The 25,951-nt window shown below is 37.6% G+C and overlaps 1 protein-coding gene across 4 annotated transcripts in view; it reads left to right on the top strand.

Annotated features, from left to right (window-relative positions):
* Window positions 1-25,951, top strand: part of ASAP1 (ArfGAP with SH3 domain, ankyrin repeat and PH domain 1) — a 594,911-nt gene that overhangs the window by 121,080 nt on the left and 447,880 nt on the right. The window contains exon 1 of one of the 4 annotated variants that reach the window (XM_051971094.1): window positions 17,794-18,255. The exons of 2 other annotated variants lie outside the window; for them this stretch is intronic. In XM_051971094.1, the coding sequence (XP_051827054.1) occupies window positions 18,197-18,255 (59 nt within the window). In that variant the 5' untranslated portion in view covers window positions 17,794-18,196. Of the gene's footprint in view, window positions 1-17,793; window positions 18,256-25,951 lie in introns of those variants that run through there. One more of the 4 variants, XM_051971092.1, reaches the window with a different exon arrangement.

The following is a 25,951-nucleotide window of genomic DNA, read 5'->3' as shown; positions in this document are numbered from 1 at the left end:
TTTCTTTTTTCTTCAGTAAAGTTAGATATAAGTAAGCTCCTTGGAAGCAAAAACTGTTCGTTGTTGTGATGTGTTTGGGTTATTTGATTAGTTGGTTTGGTTGGGGGATGTTAAATGTTCCAAGATCTGGCAAAGAACCCAGCATATTTTAGATGTTTAATATATTCTAATTGAATAAATGAATAAGTTTATGTATTATTTCTTTTAATTCTTAGAACCTGTGAGATATAATATAGGTACTTTGAAGAGGATTCGTTTTATGGAATTTGAGCCTATGCTTTCAGCAGTGGGTAGGACATCCCACAGGCAAAGAAAAATTTCCAACACTGATGAAGAATTAGCATTTGAAGTATACATAATCTTAGAGAGTGATCTGGGGCACTGAGAAGTTAAGTTACCTACGATAGTTATTCAGCAAATAAGTGTCAATGTTAGGACTTGAACCAGGATTTTCCTAATTCCAAGGTTGGTTCTCTATAAACCAACTACCAAGCCACACTAACATCTCTGAGAAAATGATTTTAGAGTTAAGTAATTTGCTTATAGTCACATAGCTAGTAAATGTTAGAGGCAAAATTCAAGTCAAGATATTTCTTGAATCTTAAGTCTAAAAAACTGTTCAGTATATAAAGGTAGTAAGATGACACAGTGAATAGAGTGCTGGACATGGAATCAGGACAACTTAAATCTGACTCCAGTCTTAGTCTCCTAATAGCTGTTGACTCTGGGCAAGTTATTTAATTTCTCAGAAGTTAGTTTCTTCATCTGTAAAATGGAAGTAATGGGATCTATCTCATAGCATTGTGAGGATCAAATGAGATAACATGTAGTGTGCTGTGTAAACCTTAAAACACTTTTTGTTGTTGATGTTTGTGAAGACTGAATTAGTACCCTGAATGCCTTGGAATCAGCTGGAGTCAGGATAAGCAAAAGTCCTTGGTCTTTATTATTGGATTTTTGGGGTAGAAATGAAGGCGATGGACGCAGGATGTCCACAACCTCCTTCTCTTCCTCTACCACCAAAGTGATTCTGGCTTGTCTTACTCCACCCCCTAATCCCTCCTACAATTCTCTGTATGCACCAAAAGATTGAGCCAGCACAGGATAGTGGGAAGGGCCATTTTCCAAGCATATGCTAATAGAGTATTGTCCAATTGGCAATTAGCCTTAAGTGCTCAGTTGTCTGATTCCAGTGCATTAACTCAGAGTTTCAGACCTTTACATCTCCCACTTTCTTTTGTTTTAAAACACAGATGGTCACGCCATCCCTGACTTCTCAGGAAGGGAGGTGAAAAACACCAAAGGGAAGTGGGGATTGCTAGTGGGTTTCTGACCTGAAGGGTCTTAATAGAAAGAGGTATGCACAAACCCATCAGCGTGGGAGGTATTACACAAGCACATAGCAATAACACACAGGCTATTAGTGATGACCACAGCTGGTGCAGGCTCAATATGGTGTAACAAACATGAATTGTACATGCAAGTAGTGGTATAACAAACAATATAAATCAACATGGTATTGTAAAAGATTTCCAGAAGTCCTAGAAGGAGGGTATGTAAACAACAGTCACACATACGCCTTCTTCAGCAGCCAAGACATAGTCCAAAACCAATCTATTGTCCATTGCTTCACATGTCAGGGAATCCAATGATCCCCGCAAGTTTTTGAAGTCCTGCAACAGTCTTTTTATGTGTTAGGGAATCCAATGATTCCTGCAGATTTTGAAGTCCTGCAACAATCTTCTCATTTCTCAGAAAATCCAATGATTCCTGAGGGTTTTCAAGTCCTACAACAATCTTATGTCTCAGAGTATTCAATGATTCCTGAGGGTTTTCAAGTCCTACAATAATTTTTTCATGTCTCAGGGATTCCAATGACTCCTGAGGGTTTTGAAGTCCAACAATTTTTGATGTCCATGAGTCAAATGCCATAACTGCCATGCTCTTTCAATGGTGGGCACAGTCAGAAACACCCGATGTTTCTTGGGTCTTCTTCGTTTCAAGGGTCTGCTCCATCTCTCTCCAATGGACAAGGCGAATATGACTCGTTGGCACCCATCTGATACTTTCTCCATCTGTAGAGATACAAGCAAACCCTCTCCCCCGAACAGTTAACCTATCTGGTCCCTTCCATTCACCACTTTCTGGGTCTCTCCACATCACCCAGCGATTATCTAAAGATAGTGGAGCTGTTCTCACTGGACACTGCCCTTCCTGTGGGTTATAAAACCTGTCTGCCGGACCCAGTGCATCTTTGTTAAAAATCAAGAAGTTAATAGTATAAAGAGCTAGATTTAGAAGTTCTCTAGGGTTACCTGTGGCTCCCCCTTTCTTTTGTTTTTGGAGAAGCATCTTAATGTCTCTTTTCTTCTCTCTACTATTGCCTGTCCTTGAGGATTAAAGGGTATGCCAATGGTGTGTAAAATCTTATGCTGTACACAAAAGTGTGCAAAATGTTTAGAAGTATATACAAGACCATTGTCAGTTTTTATTGCTTGTGGCACCCCCATAATTGCAAATGCTTGTATAAGGAATTCAGTGGCCACTCGGGCTGTCTCTTTTGCTGCTGGTATTGCAAAAGTGAATCCTGAAAAGGTGTCTACCACAACATGGATAAAAGACAGACGACCGAAAGATTCATAATGGGTCACATCCATTTGCCAGATTTCATTGGATCTCAAACCACGAGAGTTCTTCCCTGGAGGCAGTGAGGAGCGTGGAAAGGAAGGCAAGCTGTACAGGCTTTTATTATGCTCTTAGCTTTCTCTCTTGTTATTCCAAATTGCAAACATAAAGCTCGAGCAGCCTGATGACTTTTAAATTGAGATTTTTGGGCTTCTTGAAATAAAGGAGTATTAGGCAACATAGTTAGAAGGCTATCTGCCTTGAATTACCATCAAAAATAGGACCTGGAAGTCCACTGAGAGTGCACATGCAAGAAATAAATCTTATCTGGATGCTTTCTCACTTGCTCTTGAAGTTCCTTAAAGAGCTGATATATATTAGAGGCTACAAATTTTATCTGGGCTGTGGCAATTCTTTGTACCACACCTACTGAATAGGCCAAATCAGATATTATATTTATATCTCCTGGATAATAAGTTAGCGCTAGAATGATTACATACAATTCATTCTGCTGAATGAACTGAAAAGGAGTTCTGACTACTTTCTTTTTAATTAAGTCATGAGAGTATATAGCATAAATATTACATTTGGATGCATCTGTAAAGATAGTTGGTCCTTTAAGAGGAACTTTAGAAACTTTCTCTTCAAGAATCCATCGCCAATTATGTAATAGTCTGGTTATCTTTAATGTGCAAAATTTGGAGCCATGACCAATAAAACTTGCCACTCTGGGATGGTTTCACAGCATACATTAATTTGTGCATTAGTATAAAAGGTATATATCTTGTCAGGTCTTATCCCAGATAATTGTACTGCTCGCTTAATGCCCTTTAATAAAATTCTAGCCACAAGCACTGGGTAAGGAGTAAGGCTTTGTTCTGGTTGTGCCGGGAGGTTCACCCTCTATCACACTGTCTCCTTGATGAAGGACTGCTGTGGGTGCCTCTTATGTAGCAAAAACTGATATTTCCAAGAGTTTTTGAATGATTCTTTCAACCACATTGGATAAAACCAGTTCAACTTCTCTCAAAGCCTCTTGAGCTTCTTTTATAAGCTGACCTGGTGAGTTGAAAGCACTGTCTCCCCTTAAAATGTCATATAATGGTTGCAATTGATAGGTAGTCAAGCCAAACACTGGATGCATCCATTGGATATCTCCTATCAATTTCTGAAAGTCATTTAAGGTGTTTAGCTTCTCTGTTCTTAAGGACAGTTTTTGAATTGTAAGCATCTTAGGTTATACATCATATCTTAAATATTGAAAAGGAGCGTGTCTTTGAATTTTCTCTGGAGCTATGTGCAATCTGTAGTTCCTTAGTGTTTCTATGGTCTTTTATAGACATGCTTCTAGCATTTGTTCTTCTGGTGCACATCCCAATATATTATCTATGTAATGTAATAACATTACTTTTGGAAATGCTTTTCTTATTGGAGCAAGAGCAGCAGCAACATACAGTTGACATATAATAGGGCTGTTTTTCATTCCCTGTGGCTAAACTGTCTATTCATATCTTTTATAAGGCTCAGCTAAGTTAATGCTAGTCACTGAAAAGGCAAATCTTTTCATATCCTCCTTATCTAGAAGGATAGAATAGAAATAATCCTTAATGTATATAACCCAAAGAAGCCATTCTCTAGGCAATTGAGTAGGAGAGGGAAGCCCAGGCTGAGGAGTTCCCATAGTTTCCATCTGTTCATTTACTTTTCTTAAATCAGTCAACATCCTCCATTTTCCAGATTTCTTTCTTACAACAAATACTGGGGAATTCCAAAGACTTAGAGAAGGTTGTAAGTGTCCTTGGTCAAGTTGCTCCTCTACTATATCTAACAAGGCCTGAATTTTATCGCTACCTAAGGGCCACTATTCTATCCACACTGGTGTATCAGTTTTCCATTGAATAGGAACAGGGGAAAGTGTTGGCAGGCCTTCAACAGAGCCCTGCCTAAAAAACCAAAGTACTCATTTTTAATCCTAATTGCATAAAATGTCTCTTCCCCACAGATTGATGAGGATTTTTTTTCAACTATGAAAGGAGTAAAATATTCCTGTTTCTTCTTTCAAAGTCCATCTCAAAGGGGTAGCACTACCTTCAGTTGCTATTGATCCTCCTACATCAGACATGTAGGTGTCTGCCTTAATCTTTGGCCAGTGACTGGGCCAGTTGGCAGTTCTAATGACTGTATGATCTGCACCTGTGTCTACCAATTCTTCTAATGGTAGGCCATTTATATAGATTGTGAGCATAGATCGGTCAGCTGTTACAGCTGCTGTCCAGTATATTCCTGGATTTTGTGGTCTGGAGTCAGAATCTGGGTGACTATCACCAGATTGCTTATTAGGAGTCTGTATCAGTAAACCTGATGCTACTACTTCTCCTGGGTGATGTCACACATTGTCTAACTGTATTAGTGACTGGGATATTATCTACACATTACCCAGTTTCCCACATCAGTATATGAATGGACACTGTTCTATAAGTATTCTGAGGAGGTGAAATGGTCAAGCCTATTGTGCCTGGAGGCAAGGGATCCATAGGCTGGAGAGGAACAGATTTCACCTCTCCAGGGGGTATCTCAGTTGTCCCAGCTGCATACAACTTTGTTCTGCCCAATTGTAATCTCTTTCTTCCTTCAGGTTGCTTCCTGGCTGATTGATTGTAATCCCTTTCTCCTATCAGACTGCTTCCTGGCTGATTGCTCATGTCTGGGTACTGAACTTGTAGGCACTCTCTGGGTGTAGCATCAGATGCCATCATGCCCCAAGTATTTTTTGTCTTGGGCACTGGGACTGGGCCTCTCATCCCGTTTTCCTGAATCAGTCTACATTCTGATGCCCAGTGGAAGTCTCTGTTGCATTTTTGGACATAGGGTATGTGTCTTGTTTTCCCACCTTGTTTTCTCACTGTCTCTATGCCAACATTGAGCTTTCAGATGTCCTACTTTACCACATTGAAAGCATTGATGAGTCTCTCTGGAAGTCCCTTGCCAAAAGGGACCGGGTTTTTCCATGTTGGGATCTTAGGAAATCTGCATCATAGCCTGGCTATAAAAGGTATTTGTACCCACTGTGGCACAGCATCTTATGATCTTCACTAAAGGAGCATCCTTGTGTTGTCCTAATATAATTCTTCTATAAACCTCATTAGCATTTTCTTTAGCAAATTGCCTTATCATAATGTCTGTTATTGCATTTTCACCATTAGTTCGTATGACAGCTGTATGCAAATGTCCCACAAAATCAGCAAAGGGTTCATTTAGCCCTTGTGTTATTTTTATGAAGGCCTTACCCTTGTCATCTTTACTGTGGAGAAAAGCCCATGCTTTGATATCAGCAGCAGCAATTTGCTCATATGCTGCTATGGGGTAATTAATCTGTACTGAAATGTCTGCATAAGAACCTACACCTGTTAGTTGGTCATAGGTAATTGGAATATTAACTGCACTATGATTATTTTGTTGGGCTTGTATCCTACAGAGTTCACTATATTCAGAAAGTCACAACAATTTTTGTCCAGGTTCTAAGCATGCTTTGCTATTGATTTCCAGTCCCTAGGGGTTAAGACTTCATAAGCCAAATTCTATAATAACATCTTAACATAAGCTGATATAGCTCCATAAAGAGTGCAAGCCTTTTTCAGGTCTTTGAGGATTTCTATATCAAAAGGAGTGTATCTTCTCCTTTCTTGACCTGAAGAATTAAACTGTTGAATCACAGGATACATTCCTCTTTTCAAATCAGCTATATCCTGCCCTTCTTCTGTGGCTTTAAGTAGTGCCTTTGACACTCTAGTCATAGCAGGAGGTTGATTGCTGGGGGGAAGGTGCTGATGGTATCACTGCCCCTCCCACTCCTCCTCCTCCCTCCATCCTGGAAGGTGGAGTTGATGGGGACATGTCAATAACCTGTTCCAGTTTAGGTGGGGTTGAAGCTAGTGTGAGAGCGAAAATCACCACCACCTTCAAGTTCACTTAAGGCCTTATGCCCTCTGGTGATATTGCCATTAATTCTGTCCTTTGACTTCCTGTTTTTCCTCACACTTCCTCATCTGGCTGTTCTTGAAACTTTTCTTTTTTCTATAACTTGCAGGATTCTTTAAGGCCAATTATTATGTTGTATATGTAGAATGTTTCCTTGGAAATTGAATCAGGGAGAACTAATTCAGTTTCAATTGATCAAAGATGGGCAGAAGCAGCTACACCCAAAGAAAGAACACTAGGAGATAAATATAAACTGCTTGCATTTTTGTTTTTCTTCCCGGATTATTTATACTTTCTGAATTCAATTCTCCCTGTGCAACAAGAAAACTGTTCGGTTCTGCACATGTATATTATATCCAGGATATACTGTAACCTATTCAACATGTAAAGGATTGCTTGCCATCTGGGGGAGGGGGTGGAGGGAGGGAGGGGAAAAATCGGAACAGAAGTGAATGTAAGGGATAATGTTGTAAAAAATTACCCAGACATGAGTTCTATCAATAAAGTTATTATAAAAAAAAATAAAAAATATTTTGAATCTTCTTGTGTTCTGTTTTGGACATGGGAAGTTTTTTTTTTTTTTTTCCCTCCAAAAAAAAAAAAAAAAAAAAAAAAGAAAGAAAGAAATTGAATCAGGACCTTTATCATTGTTGTATTCACATAGTTGATCTCCTACTAGTTTCCAATTATCCGTCCCTATATTTTCTTCCTTTAAGAACCAAGGAGATGTGCATTCTAATGTACCCAAGAGTCTAGCAATCTGCTCCCAAGATACAATTAAGCCTTGTCCCTTGATCAACTTAAGCATGCTTTCTCTAGTGCCCCCTTGGGGCTGGGGATGGGGGAGAATCTTTTCCTAACATCTGCCCCATTTTAGCTAGAAAAGGTTATTAGTTTAGACCTTAACAAAGTAAGTTCCTTGTTTGTCTGTTAAAATACTCACCCTATTTCCTGGTCACCAGGAACTTCTTCAGTGAAATTAGGGACCTTGTCCACACATTGGGCACCAAATGTGAAGACTGAGTTAGCACCCTGGATGTCTTAGAATCAGCTGGAGTTAGGATAAGCAAAAGTCCTTGGTCTTTATTCTTGGTCTTTAGGGGTAGAAGTGAAGGGGATGGATACAGGATTTCCACGACTTTCCTTCTCCTCCTCAACCGCCAAAGTGATTCTGGCTTGTCTTACTGAACTCCTTAATCACTCCTACAATTCTCTGTATACACCAAAAGATCGAGCCAGCACAGGATACTGGGAAGGGCCATTTTCCAAGCATATGCTAATAGAGTATTGTCCAATCATTAATTATTCTTAAGTGCTCGGTTGACTGATTCCAGTGCATCAACTCATAGTTTCAGCCCTTTACTGCTATTCAGTTGTTTTGATGCGTCTTGAGGTTCAGTACCAAATGCTGAGGCACCAACTGATGTGACTGAGAAGAACAATTGATACTAAATGTTGGGGATTGGCCATGTGTTCAATTCACAATTTTGGCAAAAGTTTTGTTTATTTAAGAGAAGAGGTAAAAGACAAAATGAAGTGGTAAAATAGGCACCAGGAGTTGTAAATATGAAATAGATTTGGGAGAGCATATAGTTAAACACCAGGAGGCATGGTGGGGGGAATGAGAGGAAAGATATCAAAAGGCAGAATCCTGTGGTGGGCTAATCTAAAAGGGACTCAGAAAAGATGGCAGATTTATAGATGAAATTTAACCTCAGGGATTTGACATAACTTGGCTTTCTGATTGTATATAATAACGTGGAATCACTCGACCTCCACAGGGGGTGGAAGTATCCCTATTAGTGCCCTTCCCTGCTTGGCTCAGGGAGTAATTTTCTTAGTACTTCAGGCTTTCTTTGCCAATCCCAGTGACCCAGGACCTCAGTTTCAGTGTATCTGACTCTTTCTGACCCCATTTGGGGGTTTTCTTGGCAGAGATACTGGAATAGTCTGCTATTTCCTTCATTTTATAGATAAGGAAAATAGGTAAACAGAATTAAGTGATTTGTCCAGAGACACAACAGCTAAGTAATGTATGAGGCCAAATTTGAATTCAAGTCCTTCTGACTCATGGCTTGGTGCTCCATAGCTGCCCCTGAGATGAGATAATAGAACATATTAGGACTTCTTAAACTTTTTCTGCTCATGACCCTGTTCCAAAAGAGAATTTTTTATTCTACCCTAAGTATTTAGGTAGCTAATATATATATATATATATATATATATATATATATATATATATATATATATATAATATATATATATATATATATATATATATATATATAATATATATATATATCAAACATTTATTGATAATAATTCATAATTTCACAACCCCACATTCAGCTACTTGAAACCCCACAGTTTAAGAAGCTTTAGTTTATATAAAGGGCTTTGTAAACCTTAAAATGCTATGTAAATGTTAGTGATTATTATGATTTCCTAGACACAAAAGAAATGCTAAACATAAAACCCTTACAGGTGCCAATTGGTATATTTAAAGCAAGACTCAGGAAGGGAGTTTGCTATGGCTGAAAAATCATTGCTTCATTTCACCTCAGCTCTGAACTCACCCTTCAAAGTCCATGTCTGCTGGTCATTCAGGCCAGAGTTTAAGCTTTCCCTTTTGTCAGCAGTTGTCCTCTCTGATACAGAAACTTTGTCTGCTACCAATATGCTCCACCCTAGCATTCAGGACTCCAAGTATACGAGAAGTCCCAGAGTTTTCTGTTGCCTCCTAGAAGGTTGAAAAAAGGGAGAGAGGGTTAAAATCATTCCCCTTTTAAAGATCTAATGAGTGAGTTATGGGTACTTTCTGCTCAATAGAAAATTAGGGAATTGTTTTTAATTCCCCAAAGTGCACAAGCACTGAGCTAATATAAATGGTAACCAGAAGTAAGCAGAGATTTTCTGAACTTTCTCTATGAAATCCTTAGTCCTGTACAGAATAAAAAACCAAAACCAAGACTCAGAGAGGTTTCTTGACTTGACCAAGGTCACACTAATGATATATGCCAAAATCAGGATATGAACCTCAGATTTTACCTCATTCAGAATCACAGAGTTTAAAAAAGTTGGGGGGGGGCAAGATTTCAGTATCTACTCCAATTCTAACACACAGAGATATAACAAATATAGCATTTGTTGGTTTGAGGCATGGAGGATCAAGTTTGAATCCTACTTCTGTCTCTTAATGTGTAACATTGGGCAAGTCATTTTATCTCTTTTAACCTCAATTTCCTTTTTTGTAAAATCAGTGGGTTCAGCTATAGGACTCCAACATTCTTTCTAGCTTTAAATGTGTTCTATCTACCTATTTACCTTTCTATCCATCCATTTATCCATCCATCCATCCATCTAGTTACACAAACATATCTATAGGTGTGTATATAAACTCCTTGAAGGCAGATATTGTCGCTTTTTTCTTTTTTTGTCTTCCTAGCACCTAGCTCATAGGTGACTAATAAAGACCTATTGCTTGACTAATTTATCTCTACTTTGTCATTATACAATGCTGCCTCTCACTTAACTCTGTTCCTTTTTATTGATGTTTTTCAATCAAAAGTGACCCCATTTGGGGCTTTCTTGACAGATACTGGAGTGCTTTGCCGTTTATTTCTCCAAGTCATTTTACAGAAAAGGAAACTGAGGCCAATAGAATTAAGTCACAATTTTGATAGAAAGGTACTCTTCAATTTCACTATAATGACTCTTCTAGCAAGGAATGCTACCAACTTACATTCTTGACAAAGGAGATTTAATTATGAAAAGTACCACAAGCCTCACCTACATTCTGGAGTTATAAACAAAATATTCAAGGAAAGCGCAAGATTAGCATTGAATAAAAGTGTTTTAAGAAACTATAGCATACCAAAAACTATCAAACTGTGCATACCCTTTGATCCAGCAGGGCTACTACTGGGCTTATATCCCAAAGAGATTTTAAAGAAGGGAAAGGGGCCTGTATGTGCAAGAATGTTTGTGGCAGCCCTCTTTGTAGTGGCCAGAAACTGGAAACTGACTGGCTGTCCATCAGTTGGAGAATGGCTGAATAAATTATGATATATGAATATTATGGAATATTATTGTTCATAAGAAATGACCAGCAGGATGATTTCAGAAAGGCCTGGAGAGACTTACATGAATTGATGCTGAGTGAAATGAGCAGGACCAGAAGATCATTATATACTTCAACAACAATACTATGTGATGATCAATTCTGATGGGCATGGCCCTCTTCAACAATGAGATGAACCAAATCAGTTCCAATAGAGCAGTAATGAACTGAACCAGCTACACCCAGTGAAAGAATTCTGGGAGATGACTATGAACCACTACATAGAATTCCCAATCCCTCTATTTTTGTCTGCCTGCATTTTTGATTTCCTTCACAGACAAGTTAATTGTACAATATTTCAAAGTCCGACTCTTTTTACACAGCAAATTAACTGCTTAGACATGTATACATATATTGTATTTAACTTATACTTTAACATATTTAACATGTATTAGTCATCTTGACATCTGGGGGAAGGGGTGGGGGGGAAGGAAGGAAAAAGTTGGAACAAAAGGATTTGCAACTGTAAATGCTGAAAAATTACCCATGCATATATCTTGTAAATAAAAAGCTATAAAATAAAAAAATTTTAAAAAGAAACTATAGCATAGTAGAAAAAGTGAAAACCTGGAAGATAGGATACTTCTTCACTCTGTCACTAGCAGCATGACCTTGTGTTCACCACCTGTAAGGCTCAGTTTCCTCATTGGTAAATGAGAGGCAGGAGGATCTTTTAGTTCTAAGAGTCTACTTAAGATTTTTCACATGGCAAAATTGGCTTTTCTCAATTTTAAATTCCCTTAAATACTTACTACTTTCCAGGTATAATTTTTTTAGGTACTCATGGTTATGTGGAAGGCTCTTACTGTTTCTTTATTCATTTTTGGCTTGAAGACTCTTTGCCACACATATTAAACATCAAGGGTTGTGGCTTTCCCAAAGGAGGACTCCATCCTGGCTTTGATTGACTCTCTCTTCCTATTTCAATTTAATTCCTTTGCTATGCCTTCTTTTAATAGCATAAATTCTCCCACCTTACCTATTTCACTGTATTTTTTGTTAAAAAATTATTTGCCACACTAGATGCAGTATCCAACTTTTCCATACATACAGAGATGTGAGAGAAAACTAAAATTGTTTCTGTAGGATAGTGGGTATACATATATTTTTTTTTTTGGTTTTGGTTTTGGTTTTGGTTAACCTTTTTATTATTATAGATTTTTATGTACCAAACATATGCATGGGTAATTTTTCAACATTGACCCTTGCAAAAACTTCTGATTCAACTTTTCCCCTCCTTCCCTCCACTCCATCCCCTAGATGATAGTACCATACATGTTAACTATGTTAAAGTATATGTTAAAAAAAAAATACAATATATGGGTATACATATCGTTTTAAAAATAGTAACATCATTAAAAACAGGAGCTAAAATCTGAAGGACCTGGAGATCTTTTGTTTGATAGGATTTGTTTTTGTTTGTTTTAAATGAGGTGGTGTGGTATGGTGAAAAGAAATTAGACCTAGGAATCAGAAGAGCATCCCTAATCTTGCTGACTATGTGATTGTTCTTTCATTAGTCATTTCATATTTCTGTCCTTGGTTTCTTTATTTCTAAATTGGTATTATAATGCCATTACTATACTCTATGAGGCAGAATGGTTTGTTCTTCCTCCTCCATTTTGGAGTGACCTCTGGAGGGTAGTTTTGACTTGGGAGTGAATTGGATTTAAGTGAGGCAGGGCTGTGCAACGTCATCAGCCTTACTTTCTTTTCTAGAATCATTGGAATCCAATGGCAAGACACGGGTCAGGATGATGGGTGATGACCCAGGATAGAGTGGGAGACCTTGGCCTTTTTAAGCTAAGGTCTTTTCCAGGTCTCATTTTGTTTGAGGCAACACCCCAGCAAAATACATCAAACACCCCAGGCAAAATACATCAGTCAACAACTATTTATTAACTATGCTATGTGGCAGACACTGTGCTTAGTGCTAGAAAGTAGAAAGATCTATTGGTTAGGGAAAACTGTGTTCCAATTCCCCCTCTAACAGCTACTACTTATTTGGCCTTGGGCAGGTAATTTAACTAGTCCACAAACATTTATGGAGCACTTACCACATTCCAGGCTTAATACTAGGAGCTGGGACTACAAATATAAGCCAAATGATAAACTGTCTTAGCCTTCGATATTTTCTAATAGGGCAGACAACACATAAAAGGAAGCTGGAAAAATGCTGGGAGAATGTAGGAGAGGGAGACAAAGGAGGAATCTAGACAAGATCCTTTAGGGAGTGGTTTGGGGTACAACCTGGGGGCTAGTCTGGGCATCCTCCTTAAATGAAAGTTCTGCTAAGAGCCTTATAACCAAAAACAGGGGTTGCAGGGGCAGAGAGTTATTTCTGAGCTGTGAGTTTCAAGGTTATTGTGATCTTCCAAGATGAAGTTTGGGATATGATAGAAAGGTCCAGAGGAGTGTAATCTTCTTTAGCTGTCTTGACTCTTAGTTTCTTTATTTTTAAAAATGAGGGGGGTTGGATTACATGGTCTGAAGGATATGATGAGGATTAAATGAGATAACCAATCAATCCACTAAGCATTTAATAAGCACCCACTATGTGGCAGCCCACTGTATTGTGTTTGCAAATGCAAAGAATGAAATAATCCCTGTTCTTAAGGAGTATACATTCTACTGGAGGAGACAACCCATATATATTTTAGGATATGTAGACTAAAAACATAAATATAAGGTAAAATTATAGAAGAAAAGGAACAATTATGAGGAATTGAGAAAGGCTTTGTATGGAAGGCAGTGCTTGATGTTATAATATGTGTGAAAGATTTCTAAAATAATTACAGGCTAATCTTCATCCAGAAAGAGAACTATAGGATAGAATGTGAATCACAACACAGTATTTTCACCTTTTTTGTTACTATTTGCATACTTTGTTTTCTTTCTCATTTTTTTTCTTTTTGATATGATTTTTTTCTTGTGCAGCATGATTAATGTAGAAATGTGTAAAGAAGAATTGCACATGTATAACATATGGATTACTTTCTGTCTAAGGGAAGGATTGGGGAAGGGAGGGAGAAAAAAATTTGGAACACAAGGTTTTGCAAGGGTAAATATGTCTATGCATATATTTTAAAAATAAAACAATTACTGGCTAAATAAATATGAGCTTTAATTACTTATTTAAAACATAATAGGATTGTGTCAGATAAGATGGTTATAAAAATGAGATAGTCATAGAATCTTAGACTCAGAAGTAACCTTCTCTAAGCTAGCCATCAGGCCAACCTTTCCTTTTACAGGGGAAGAAACTTCAGCCTATAGGAGTAAAGTAATTTTCCTACAGCTACTTTTTGTATTTTAAGGTGGAGTAGGAAGAGTACTTGGTTTGGAGTTAAGGGCATCTCTGTTCTTCTTATTAGTGCTGATTCTTAGAATCATTCTCTGTCATTAACACATCTGTAGTAATAGAAATTCAAAAATCATGTAATCTCTCTGGATCTCAGATACCTCAGGAGAAGGTTAACTTAATTGACTTTTAAATTCCCTTCCAATTCAGGTTTCTAGCATCACAATTTTTATGATGTCCTATTTCTGAGCCTCAATTTCCTTAACTGTAAAATGAGAATAATAATAACAAGGTTATTATGAATATTAAAAGCTATACAGACATGTCCACTATTATTGTTATTATCTATATTTCAGACAAAGTACTCCCTCTTGATAGATTCTTCAAATGTCCCTATTTATCTTTTTTTTTTTTTTTTTTGGTCATGACTTGTGATTTGATCAGTATGGAGATTCCCTCCAAGATGCAGATAAGAACTAGTTTGTAAAAGTCTTAGAGATTTATGTTTCTAAACTAAGAAGTTAAGTGACTTCACTAAGGCAACACAGCTACTATATATCAAAGCAAGACTTAAACCCAAGTGTTTCTAATTTTGAGACTGCACCTCTAATTTATCCAACATACCATACTACCTATCTAGTCATAGAAAGCATTGTTATAATTATATTCCCTACTTTCAACACAACAAAATATGAGCAGTAAAATCTATAGCAATATGTAACTATTCACAGTGGAGATACAAAATGGATGAAAAACATATGTAAACCAAACTCAAGTGCAGCTAAACGGGTAAGTAGTTGAATGTATTTCTTAAATTAAAATACATATTGATTCATCTGACACTGATGATTCATTCAGCTGGGCCCACTATTTATTTGGAAGAAAAGATTGGCTGGATTTCATTTGGAAAATTGCAATATGCTCAGTGGTCTCAAACAGTTGGTCATTCTTTTATGACTGGTATTTTTCAGTTAGAGGGAAAAGAAAGGGAGGCAATGTCAGATTTTATATTCTTAGACTCAAAGATTACCGCAGATGGCAACTGTAGTCATGAAATTAAAAGATGTTTGTTCCTTGTAAGGAAAGCTATGGAAAATCTAGACAGCACACTAAAAAGCAGAGACCATCACCTTAGTCAAAGGTTAGACTATAAGGAAACCTTAATATTACAAAATCAACACTTTTGAACTGGGATGCAAGAGAAGATTTTTAAGAGTCCTTTGCACCACCAGGATCAAACCAGACAATACTTAAAGAGTACATGGATGCTCCTGAGATATTAAAAGAAGAAGACATATTGATCAGGTAAATTTTCTTAGAGGAAAATTTATTAGAAAATATGGGTACGCTTAGGAGGAAAATAAGCATTTATTAAGTGCCAACTATGCTCTAGGCACTTTACAAATATTAGCTCATTGATCCTTACAACAATCCTGGCAAGTAGGTGTTACTAATAGCAGTACTTTATAGTTGAGGTAACTGAAGCAGAGATTAAGTGACCTGCCCAGAATCACATAGCTAGTAAGTTTCCAAGATTGAATTTGATGCCAGATCTTCCTGACTGTACAATCCACCTATCTAAGATGAAAAACTTTAACAGTGCTAGGATCTAGACTGGTAGAGGAAATACCCAAGCAGATGAATCATGCATCCACTAAAGTTATTAGTGGCAGAATCAGTTACCAGTCAATCAGTTATTAGTGACAGACTCATACTTCATGATTCTCAGTCCAGTGTTTTTGGTCCTAAATTCCTTCCCACCAATTTAATCTATGTAAGTATAAAGATATAGAAAATATAAACATTTAAAGGGTTTTTTTGGTTATTGTTCAATCATTTTAGTCATGTCTGACTTTTCATGACCCCATTTTTGGGGGCTTTGTTGGCAAATATACTGATGTGGTTTTCCATTTCCTTTGCCAGCTCATTTTCCAGATGAGGCAACCGAGGCAAACAGGGTTAAGTGACTTAAGCAGGGCTACTCAGCTAGTAAGAGTCTAAGGCTAAATTTGAATTCAGGACTTTAGGCTCAGCACATATAATTTTGCAGAATTTATCAAATTGAGGCATATATGTGTGTGTGTGTGTGTGTGTGTGTGTGTGTGTGTGTGTATATATATATATATATATATCCTGTAAAAATGATTAAGATGTTGAGACTGCAGCATGGCATAGTACACAGAGCACTATTTGAAAGCAGGAAGTCTATTGACATTCTAATGAAGTCCCTGTGATTTAGTATCTGTGTGGGCTTGGTCAAGTCAATTCCCTCTGACCTAGATGCCCTTTCCAGTGCTGACATTTTATGATCCTATTCTGATTTGCAGATTTGTATAGAACAGCTTAGTAAAGCCCAGGGGCAATTTCAGTCTGTGGTTTATAGTCCTATTTACTTTCTCCTGGAATTTCAGTATCTGTTGAGTTTTAAGAGGAATAAGAAAAACTCAAACCACCCACTTTAGTTTAGCAAGTATTACCAAGTCATTGTCTTGAAATGGAGCTCTAACCTCAATCCAAATGGACCAAAGTTTGGATCAGGTTTTCCAAAACCTTTTGAGAGAGCACTGTGATATAGCAGAAAAGAAGTGAGGATCTGAAATGGGAAGACCTCAAATTCTAGTTCCAGTTTTTCCAGTTAACTAGCTATGTGATCTTGGGCAGGTCACTTCTTCCCAAGCACCTTGATTTCCTCATCTGTGAAATGAAAGCATTGTACTAACCAGTCTTTAAAGGCCATTACAATTCTAAATACTATGGTCTTCTCCAGAATTTTTAACAGACCCTGAGGGTCCTGAGTCCCAGGTGTAGTGCAAAAATCCCAAACAATGGTGGAAAGCACCTCTAGTTTCAGATTTCACCAGAAGAAATTAAGAGCCCAGCTTTACTTCTGATATTATTTTGTTTAATCAGGCCACAAGCAGTTTATGAAATGCCACAAAAAGCAGAGTATGGCAATCATTCATGAGGGGACACAAAAGGCCCTAATGAAGAGAGAGGATGTATAGAAATTTTCTAGGAGGCCCAAATCAAAGACATACATACATACTACAAGCACTCTTTCTCTCTAAGGTCTTTTCTCTTTTTCTGAGTAAGAATTGTTCTTTTCTCTCCAGGTACTCCTTGATATATCCCAGAAATAACAAACAAACAAAATTTAATTCAGAAAGAAGAATTGAAAAGAACTCTACGAAGTGTCGATTAATAGCAAAAAGGAACTTAGAAAACATTATTATATTAAAAAAAAAAAACCATCAAATCAGTTCTTGTGTAGTACATCATTCTCAGATTGAGAAGTCTTTTGGGATCCAGGAGCAGAAAGGTCTGTTCTTAAATGCTTTGCTGCTATAGATAGGCATCTTGAGAACAAACCATTTCTGAGCACAAAATATACCCCAATGAGCTTAGTTCATGAGGAGCATCAGGGAAGTTTAAGCTGGAAAGGAAGGGGGCTAAGGCTGGAGCTGGGGCAGGGGCTGGGGGCAAGGGCAAGGGCAAGGGCAGGGACCGGGGCAGCGGGAAGAGGAGGAAAAGGGGGTATGTTGCAAAGCGACTTCGAAGAGCCGCTCATAGTGAAGAGAAATCAAGAACTGTTCTGGCCCCTCCTGGTGAGCTCGAGTTACAAAGGCGGGCCGGCAGGCGGGTGAGCAGACTGGGGCTGGGGGAGAAGAGACTGATTCCGGCGCTTCGGAGGGCGCGGCAGAGGAAGGGTTAAAGGGAGACTGACCAGCCCGCGGTGCCGAGTATCTGCGGACATGATGGAATGTTTATTCAGTATTCAGATTTCCTGTTTAAGTGTCTGGATTTCCTGAAATCCTTGCTATCAACCCGAGGGTTATCCACAGAGCAGCGTGGTTGGGTGGTGGGTTTCCACCCACCCCCCTCCTTTCTCCCTCTCTTTTCCTTTCTTTTTCCCTCCCCCTGCTCACATGGTCGGTTTTTCCTTCCTGCTAGTTCTTCTGAGTTTTAGTGCCTACTTATCGTGCGGGAAATTAATGGGCATAGAACCTCACTCGTAGGATCCCAAGCTTTCAAGATAACCGTCCAGTGGAATCGAGTTTAATATCCGATTTAAAAACACACCACAAACATACACGAATTGGGAAGAACTATTGCAGAAACATGGTGTGCTCCGGATGCTGGGGAAAGGCTGAGTTTTAGCTCAAGATGGAATAATGATGGATTTAGCTTGGATGCCTAAGCTTGGACTGGGAATACAGATGTACAAGTCCTGGTGAGTTACGGGGTGGGAGAGGGGGAAAGGAGGTGTAAGGGAGGGCGGGAAGTCCAACGGGGATATTATTGTAAGAATTGAAAAAAGCTGTTGAAAGGAGTTATTTTAATAATTTTTTCAAGTGTTCCCCCAAATAAACAAACAGAAAGCTTCCAAACTCATCAGCAAAGGAGTTTTCCCACATGTGTGTGAGGTTCCAGAAGCAAAACTCTGAAAGACTTCACCTCTGCATTAGTTGACAGCTGTTTTTCCCTCTCCGTAGTCTGATTAGCCCCGACAGGAATGTTTTCCAGTCTTGGCCCCAGAAGCTGAAGAGAAAGAACTCTGGGAGTGCATTGTTTTCTACTACAGAGATCCCCCATATCTGTAGCAGATTCCCAGAGGTGCTGATTTAAAGGCAGGACACAGGGTTTTAACTTGTTGAAACCGACTTAGATTTCTTTGAATGTTTGGGATAATTAGGGAACTAGGTTGCTTTTTTCCATCTTGCAATTTGTTGAAACTTTAAATTTTACATTATATTATATGGAATTAAAACACACACGCACAATACACATCCTGTCTAGTATGTTAAGTTTATTCTTAAATTGCTGGGGAAATCACTTGCTCTTGATGATTTCTCTTGTAAATTTTTCATTTTTTTCCCTGGATAATGAGTTGAATGCTCCCAAATGTATTGTGATTTTTTTTTTTTTTGGAATATATTTTCCATCAGAAGAACTAGATTCAAATTCTGGCTTTCCTACTTACTTAAATTGTGTGACTTTTGACTGAGTCATTTCACTTCTCAGGGCCTCAGTTTCCATCTCTGTAAAAGGGAGAGATTTGCCTTAAAAAATCTTGAAAGCTTCTTTCAGTTCTAGAACTTAAGATTCCTATGATTTGATCCTAAATTTGATCCTGTGTATCACTAAGGTTTTCTTAACGTTTTTGAGTCTTGGACTCTTTTTGTAGTCTAGAAAAACCTGAGAATTGCTTCCCAGAAAATTTTTTAATGTACAAGATATAATACATGGAATTACAAAAGAAATCATTTATGTTGACATACAATTCTCAGTAGTTTTTTTTTTTTTTTTTTTAAGTTCACAGATTGGGTAAAGGTTCCCTGTTCTAGAAGAATCCAATTCAATTTCACAAGCATTCATTAAATGCCTACTGTGCAAAGCATCATGCTGGGCATTTGGGAGATAAAAACTGAATGAAGACCAGTCTGAATCTGCCCAATGTTGCCTCAGGCATAGTCATACAATTGGTAATTAAGTGGGAAGTTGTCTGAGTGGTATACTTTCTTGCAATCAACAAGATTATTTTTGGCAAAATTCATTTGGGGGATAAATTTGGGGTAATGTGTTGCTGAGGAATGCTTTGATATTGTACAATGTATTCATCTTTTATATAATCCTTGTCTCATGTAATCTTAACTCACAGGGAAACCCTTCATGTGATGCCTTTGAAAGAATATTTTTATAGATTCAACTGGGGATGGGGGTGTTTTCTTGAATGTTTGATATTAAAATCACAGAATGTTAGAATTGCTGAGACCTTAAGAACATCTGGTCTAGTCCCTCTTTTTCCTTGGTGAAGGAAATTGAAAGGAAAAGTGATTCAGAGATCCTAAGTATAAAATTAGAAGGGGCTTTAGCCCAACCCCTTCATTTTGCAGATAAGGAAACTGAGTCATAGCAAGTGATTTTCCCAAAGTCCACATGCATAATATAAGCACTAAGACTAGAACTCAGGTCTTCTGGATGAATCTTAATTTATTATATCTTCCTGCAATCTTGCAATTCTGGAGCTAGCCATAAAAGCTCAGAATATCATAATGTACCTAGCATACTGGCTTATTTCATGATTTCACTTTGTTTTAGGGAAGTGCTTCGGTTCTAGCCCTTGATACTGACAGGGATATTGAGTTTTTATTATTTAATAATCTCTTTAACAACCTCTTTGCAAACTGACAAACAAGCAAAACTCAAAAGGCAACACCACTCAATGCAAAATCCTGATGAACTTCTGGGTTCTACCTATAAAACCTACAGATAGCTTTGAAAAATAAATTTTGTGCTTTATTACAGAGAAAATTACTTTATTCAATGCTTTCAGTGAAAAACATACACTCCAGAGTCCACAGAACGGCACTGTCCCAGAACATAATGTACCATATGACGTTCTCTTGATTTTCAATATCCTCATGTTTCTTGTAAAAGAAGCATCTCTTCTTCCCTCCTCCCCTACTCAATCTGTGAGATAACTGAATGACTTACTATTCATATTTAGCATGTGAGAATGCTGGAGAGAAAAGGACATTTTTACATCCAAAATCTCGATTACTTCTTTTGAGCAGCATTGAATAAAAGGAAATTCCAAGTGTCTGCATTTCCTCTGTCCTCACTAGTCATGGTAGAGCAGATTTTCAGAAATAGAGCTTTAGGATACCTAGGGAAGATGTTTTCATTCTTTCATTCAGTGTGGGAAATCTAAGGTCTAGGGTCCTAGCTGTTCTCTTTGAGCTGAGTTTTGATGATAAATATCTTGGAAGTGAAGAGGGATTAGGAAGAAGAAAATGGAAGAAGAGTATGGTCATGAACAGCAATTAATTTTCTACTTTTTCCTTTGGCTTTTGGAATAGAACACTTAACTGGAACTCTAAAGACCCTAGTTCAAATTCTTACTGCCTATGTGATCTTAAGCAATTCATTTCAATTTAACAATGCTGGGGACTTTCCTAAGATTGACTATATCATTCTCTGAATGAATAAATTCCATCAGCTCTCTATTACTTTAAGAAAAAAATATAAATTCCTCTGTTAGGTATTTAAAACTCTTTAAAACTAGGGCCCAACAGATATTTCCATCTTAGTGATATATCCTTTCCACTCATATATACTATGATCCAGCCAAACAATCCTTCTTACTCTTTCTCATGCATCATAGAAAGCACTCTGCCATCTCTTTATTTTTGCATTAGCTATGCCAACACCCTCCCAATGCACTTCCTTTTCTCTTCTGCCTCAAATACCACCTTCCACACAAAACAATTCCTGATTTCCCCAACTGCTGCCTGGTATTTGAGATCTTCCACAGTCTGGTACCAACCTACTTATCCAGCCTCATATTACTTCTCTCGCCCTTTATACACTTTCTTTTCCAACCACATTAGATTAGCTTTTCCTAGACAGCAAAATACCACCTTTCACCTTAGTATATTCAAGCATATATTAAATTAATTCCCTCATCATCATCTCCCCTCTCAGAATTTTTAGCACCCTTTAAAGATCAGCTAGGTTTTTTTTTTCCTTGGCCTCTCCCTTCTCAATTTTTCCAAGGAGACTTTGGACTATTGGCATTGCTACATGTTGTAGCAGAATGTAAGCTCCTTGAGATCAGGGACTCCAGTCAAAATTCCAGCTTTTTTTCCTACTAGCTGCCCAGTTCTGAATAGATCTTTAACACACAATGGTTATGTTGGAGTAAATTATGCCTTTTTCATAGAGTAAACCTTAATTGTGTCCAAAAAGATGGACTTGGACCTATAACTTCTTCTAGCTGTCTCAGAATTATAGCCCTTTGGTTTAGGAAAAGCTAGTTATGATTAAAGCATGTTGAACACATTATTATGGTGTGAATATGAAAATGCAGATTCAAATCCTGATTCTGGCTTTCACACACTATGTGCTGTGGAACAGTAATACTCTGGGATTCATTTTCCTGATCTGGTAATCAAGAAAATAGGGATTTGCATTATTCACCTCACTGAATGGTTGCAAGGAAAGTATTTTGTAAATTATATAGAAGACTATGTAAATATGAACTGTTATTGACAATGTTAACCCATCAAAGATCTGTGATTTTATTGGTATGAAAATCTCCTTACCAACAAAGAGTTTATCCATTTATAATTCTTAGATTTATTGCTTGAAGTTCAGAGAGGTTATGTAATTTTCTCATGGTAATAATAGTTCACATTTATACAGTTTGCAAAGTGTTTAACATCTATTATCTGATTTGGTTCTCAAAACAATGTGGGCCATATAATTGCCATCTTACAATTCAGGAAACAAACTCACTTAGCATTACAGATCAGACTCCAGATCTCTTACTTTAGCTAATTGGCCATATTTTAATATTAGTAGGAAAAGTAGCTTCATCATCTTCACATACCACAGGAATATCTACTCAGTAGAATGCTGAGTATTCTCAATGAGTAGATTGCTACTCAGTAGAAGCTTAATAAATGGAGAGAAACTGATGATATATTTTTAAGTTATTTTGTTTTCTTTGGAAGAAATGACCCTTGAGTCAGAGACTCCCTGCAAATAAACTACCCTCTGAAAGTGTCTATCCCTTTGGGAAGTGGAATTAACTCTTCAAGGCCACTAGAATCCCAGGCTCCACTCAAGCTGAAGTTCACTCTCAGGAGTTCCTAAGCAGATTTCCATCGCTTTTGGTTTCTGTCACTTGGAAATGCCATGAGACTAGCCTGTCTTGCAGTATTTTTGGTATTTCCTCTTCCTGTCCCGCCCTACAACAGGAAGTGCGAAGGTGCACTGAGTTACTAAAACAAAAATAAATGCTAGCAACCAATTTCCTTCCAAACAAGAGATTTGGATTGGATGCTAGCTTTGAATAAAGAGAAAAGTCAAGTAGACTGTCAGCAACACTTACTAAGCACAGAAAATAGGTGGGATCATCTACACTGTAGAGTATGGGGGGCAACAAGAGGTATAGGAATGTATTGGATGACTTCTAGTCATACTAGACTTCTAGTATGTCAGGCAAGAAGATCCTGAGAAATCATCTAATCCAACCCAAATTCCTTATTTTACAGAAGAGGAAATGAGAGATAGACTTTAGGTGACTTACCTATGGTCATCTATCTAGTAAATTACGAACTAGAATTCAATTGTGTTGTGCCTAAGGCGGAAAGAATAGGGAAGAAGGAAGAGACAATGCTTTTATTAGAGTGTTGTTTCTTTTTTATATTATAAAGGCCAGTTTTTCCCCTTAAAATCAATGATACTTCCTAAAGTAAAACTATATGATTATTATTTTTTTTAATGCATCATCACCAACTTCACCACCACCACTGGTGAATGCAGATAGGCACCTTAGGTATTCTGTACATCTTAGTGAGCTGTCTGTGGTAATAATGTTAGAGGGATACAAATCCAGGATTTTCCAACTAAAAGACTGCTCCTTTATCTTTTATTCTTTGAAACCTATCACAAGCAAAAACAGTTGACTTCAGGTTAGACCAAAGCATCTTAAACTGTGGGTCAGACTCCTGGTGGGGATCTCATAACTGAATGTGGAGGTCACAGAATTATAACTTATCTGTAAATGTTTGACTTGTATGTCTGTTTTACATACTTATATGCCTGAGGTTACATGAAAATTTCTTGAGCAAAAAAGGGTCATAAATGGAAAAAGTTTAAGAAGCCCTAATGTAGAGTGGTATGTTTAAACTTAAACTTGTTTCATAGCAGGGATCCAGGCTTAAGGATCCTTGAAGTCTAGGGCTTAGTCATTATTTTTTTGTACTCATAATCACTAATCATTGAGCTTCAAGTAGCAATAATTGGGAGACTTTGATGAATTTGCTTATTGTTCTTTCCCAATACAGGCATTTACATTTATGCAAAGATAAGATTCTGGATAAAAGTAAACACTGCTTATTATGCAGCTGAAACAATTCTGGGCCTTCCCTTTGTATATTTCCTAAATATTAACATATTTAGTTCTGGGGCTTAATGTTTGTTTGGTTTTGGCCCTATCCTGTGATTTCATAGTTTGAGGAATTCCCCTATCTATGCTAATCTGCAACTGTCCTTCAATTTATAGTCTCAGGGAGACACTGAAATGTTCCCAGATGAGCTAGTCGGTCTGTGTGAGAGGCAAAATTAGAATTCAGGCCTTCTTGATTGATTATAAGGCTGGTCCCCTTTGATTTTTCTATGTTTCCTCTCTTCTAGTATAATAATTTCTTCACATGTGGTGGCTTTCCCCCTACAGCTCTAAAATTTATAGTCTATTCCTTTTCATGCTTGCCTTGAAGACCAGACTTTCTAGTTTCTGTCAGTATTCCCCCTTTCTTGTCTTGTTGATTTTGGCATTTCTGAAAAAATGACTTTGGCAGACTGTTCCTCTGCTTGAGACGAGATTATCCTCATGAAGTAAAAATCACAATATGTTTAAAAGAAAAGCAAATTCCAAAGCAGGATAATGAAAATAAAAACATTCAATTTGACATTTATCAAATGCCTGATTCCATTTGATACAACAAATATTTATTGACCACCTGCTGTGGGCCCAGTTCTAACAATCAGGAATATATAAGCATAATTCAGTGGTTCTCAAATTGTGGTCCAGAGTTCCCAAGACTGGGAGTCTTTGAGGGGGGAGTGATGTTGTGAGGTTGAAACTGTTTTCATAATAATGCTAAAATAAAACTAAAATAAAGTTTTAATTCTTAATACAGTAGATGTAAGGCACATGTTCCAAAGCTGTGTGGGGAGTGGAGGCACAGGGGTTGAGGAAGGGGATCTTCAATAATTTTAAAGCATATAAATATTCTTAAGACCAAAAACTCTGAGAATTGCTGATGTAGTGAGATATAGACCCTGCCCCCTAAATAGCTCACAAAGTATGTTAGAGCAAAATATATTCATTTAATGCAGATAGAGGTTAGAAAAAACTCTGAACAGTAAATCTCAAGATCTGGGTTCTACTCTCAAGTCAGACTCTTAAAAGCTATATTAACTTAAGTAATTAATTTAACCTCTATGAAAGAAGGAAGGGGAAAGAAGCATTTATTAGGAACCTATTATGTGCTAAATGTTTTTTACAAATATTATCTCATTTGATTCTCACAATAACACTGCAAGGTAGATACTGTCATTATCCCTATTTTATAGTTGAGGAAACTGAGGCAAAAAGGTTAAGTGACTTGTCTAGAATCACTTATCTACTAAGTTTCTGAAGCTGAATTTGAACTCAGTCTTTCTGACCACAGACTCAGGATTCTACCAATTGTGTTTCCTAGCTGCCTCATGGAGGTTCAGCAAAACACCATTCACATGTCTTCTCATTTGATCTGATAACAGCGTAGTAAAAGTATGTATTCTTATCTCCATTTTACACATGAAGAAATTAAGTCTGAGATTCTAAATGATTTGGCTAAAATCATGCAACTAATAGTCAGGATTTGAACTCAGCTCCTCTTGATTCCCTGTCCACTATACCAGTAGGAAAAGATGAAAATGTAGAGGCTGAGGAATCAGGACATCTGTGTTCAAATTCTCGGTCACTCACTAGCTATTTGACCTCTTCAAGCCCCTTTAACCCCATCACAATCTTTTTATTTGTAAAATGAATGAATTGGATTAGATATTGTCTTGGGTTCCTTGTAGCAGAGAATAAAATTTGGAGCCAGGTCTTTTGACTCAGAGTCCAGTGCTCCTTCTAAACACCTCTGTTAGAATGCTCAGATGTAAGGCTAATAAATAAAGCTATTTATAAGCATAAAATCAGGACTGAGGGATTCAACAGAATGACTAGTGGTCACTTGAGGAATAAAGATGCAGAAATTTTTGATGGGGAGAGGAGTTCAGGGAAGATATATATGGTAAAGCTCTTCCTGGGGAGGACAGATCCACACAGTATACCATAGGAGAGGCTCTGACTAACTGCAGCATAC

Source organism: Antechinus flavipes, chromosome 1 (assembly GCF_016432865.1).
Source record: "Antechinus flavipes isolate AdamAnt ecotype Samford, QLD, Australia chromosome 1, AdamAnt_v2, whole genome shotgun sequence".
NCBI classification, from domain to species: domain Eukaryota; kingdom Metazoa; phylum Chordata; class Mammalia; order Dasyuromorphia; family Dasyuridae; genus Antechinus; species Antechinus flavipes.
Note: the sequence above shows the minus strand (reverse complement) of the source record. Positions and strands in the feature narration are given on the sequence as shown.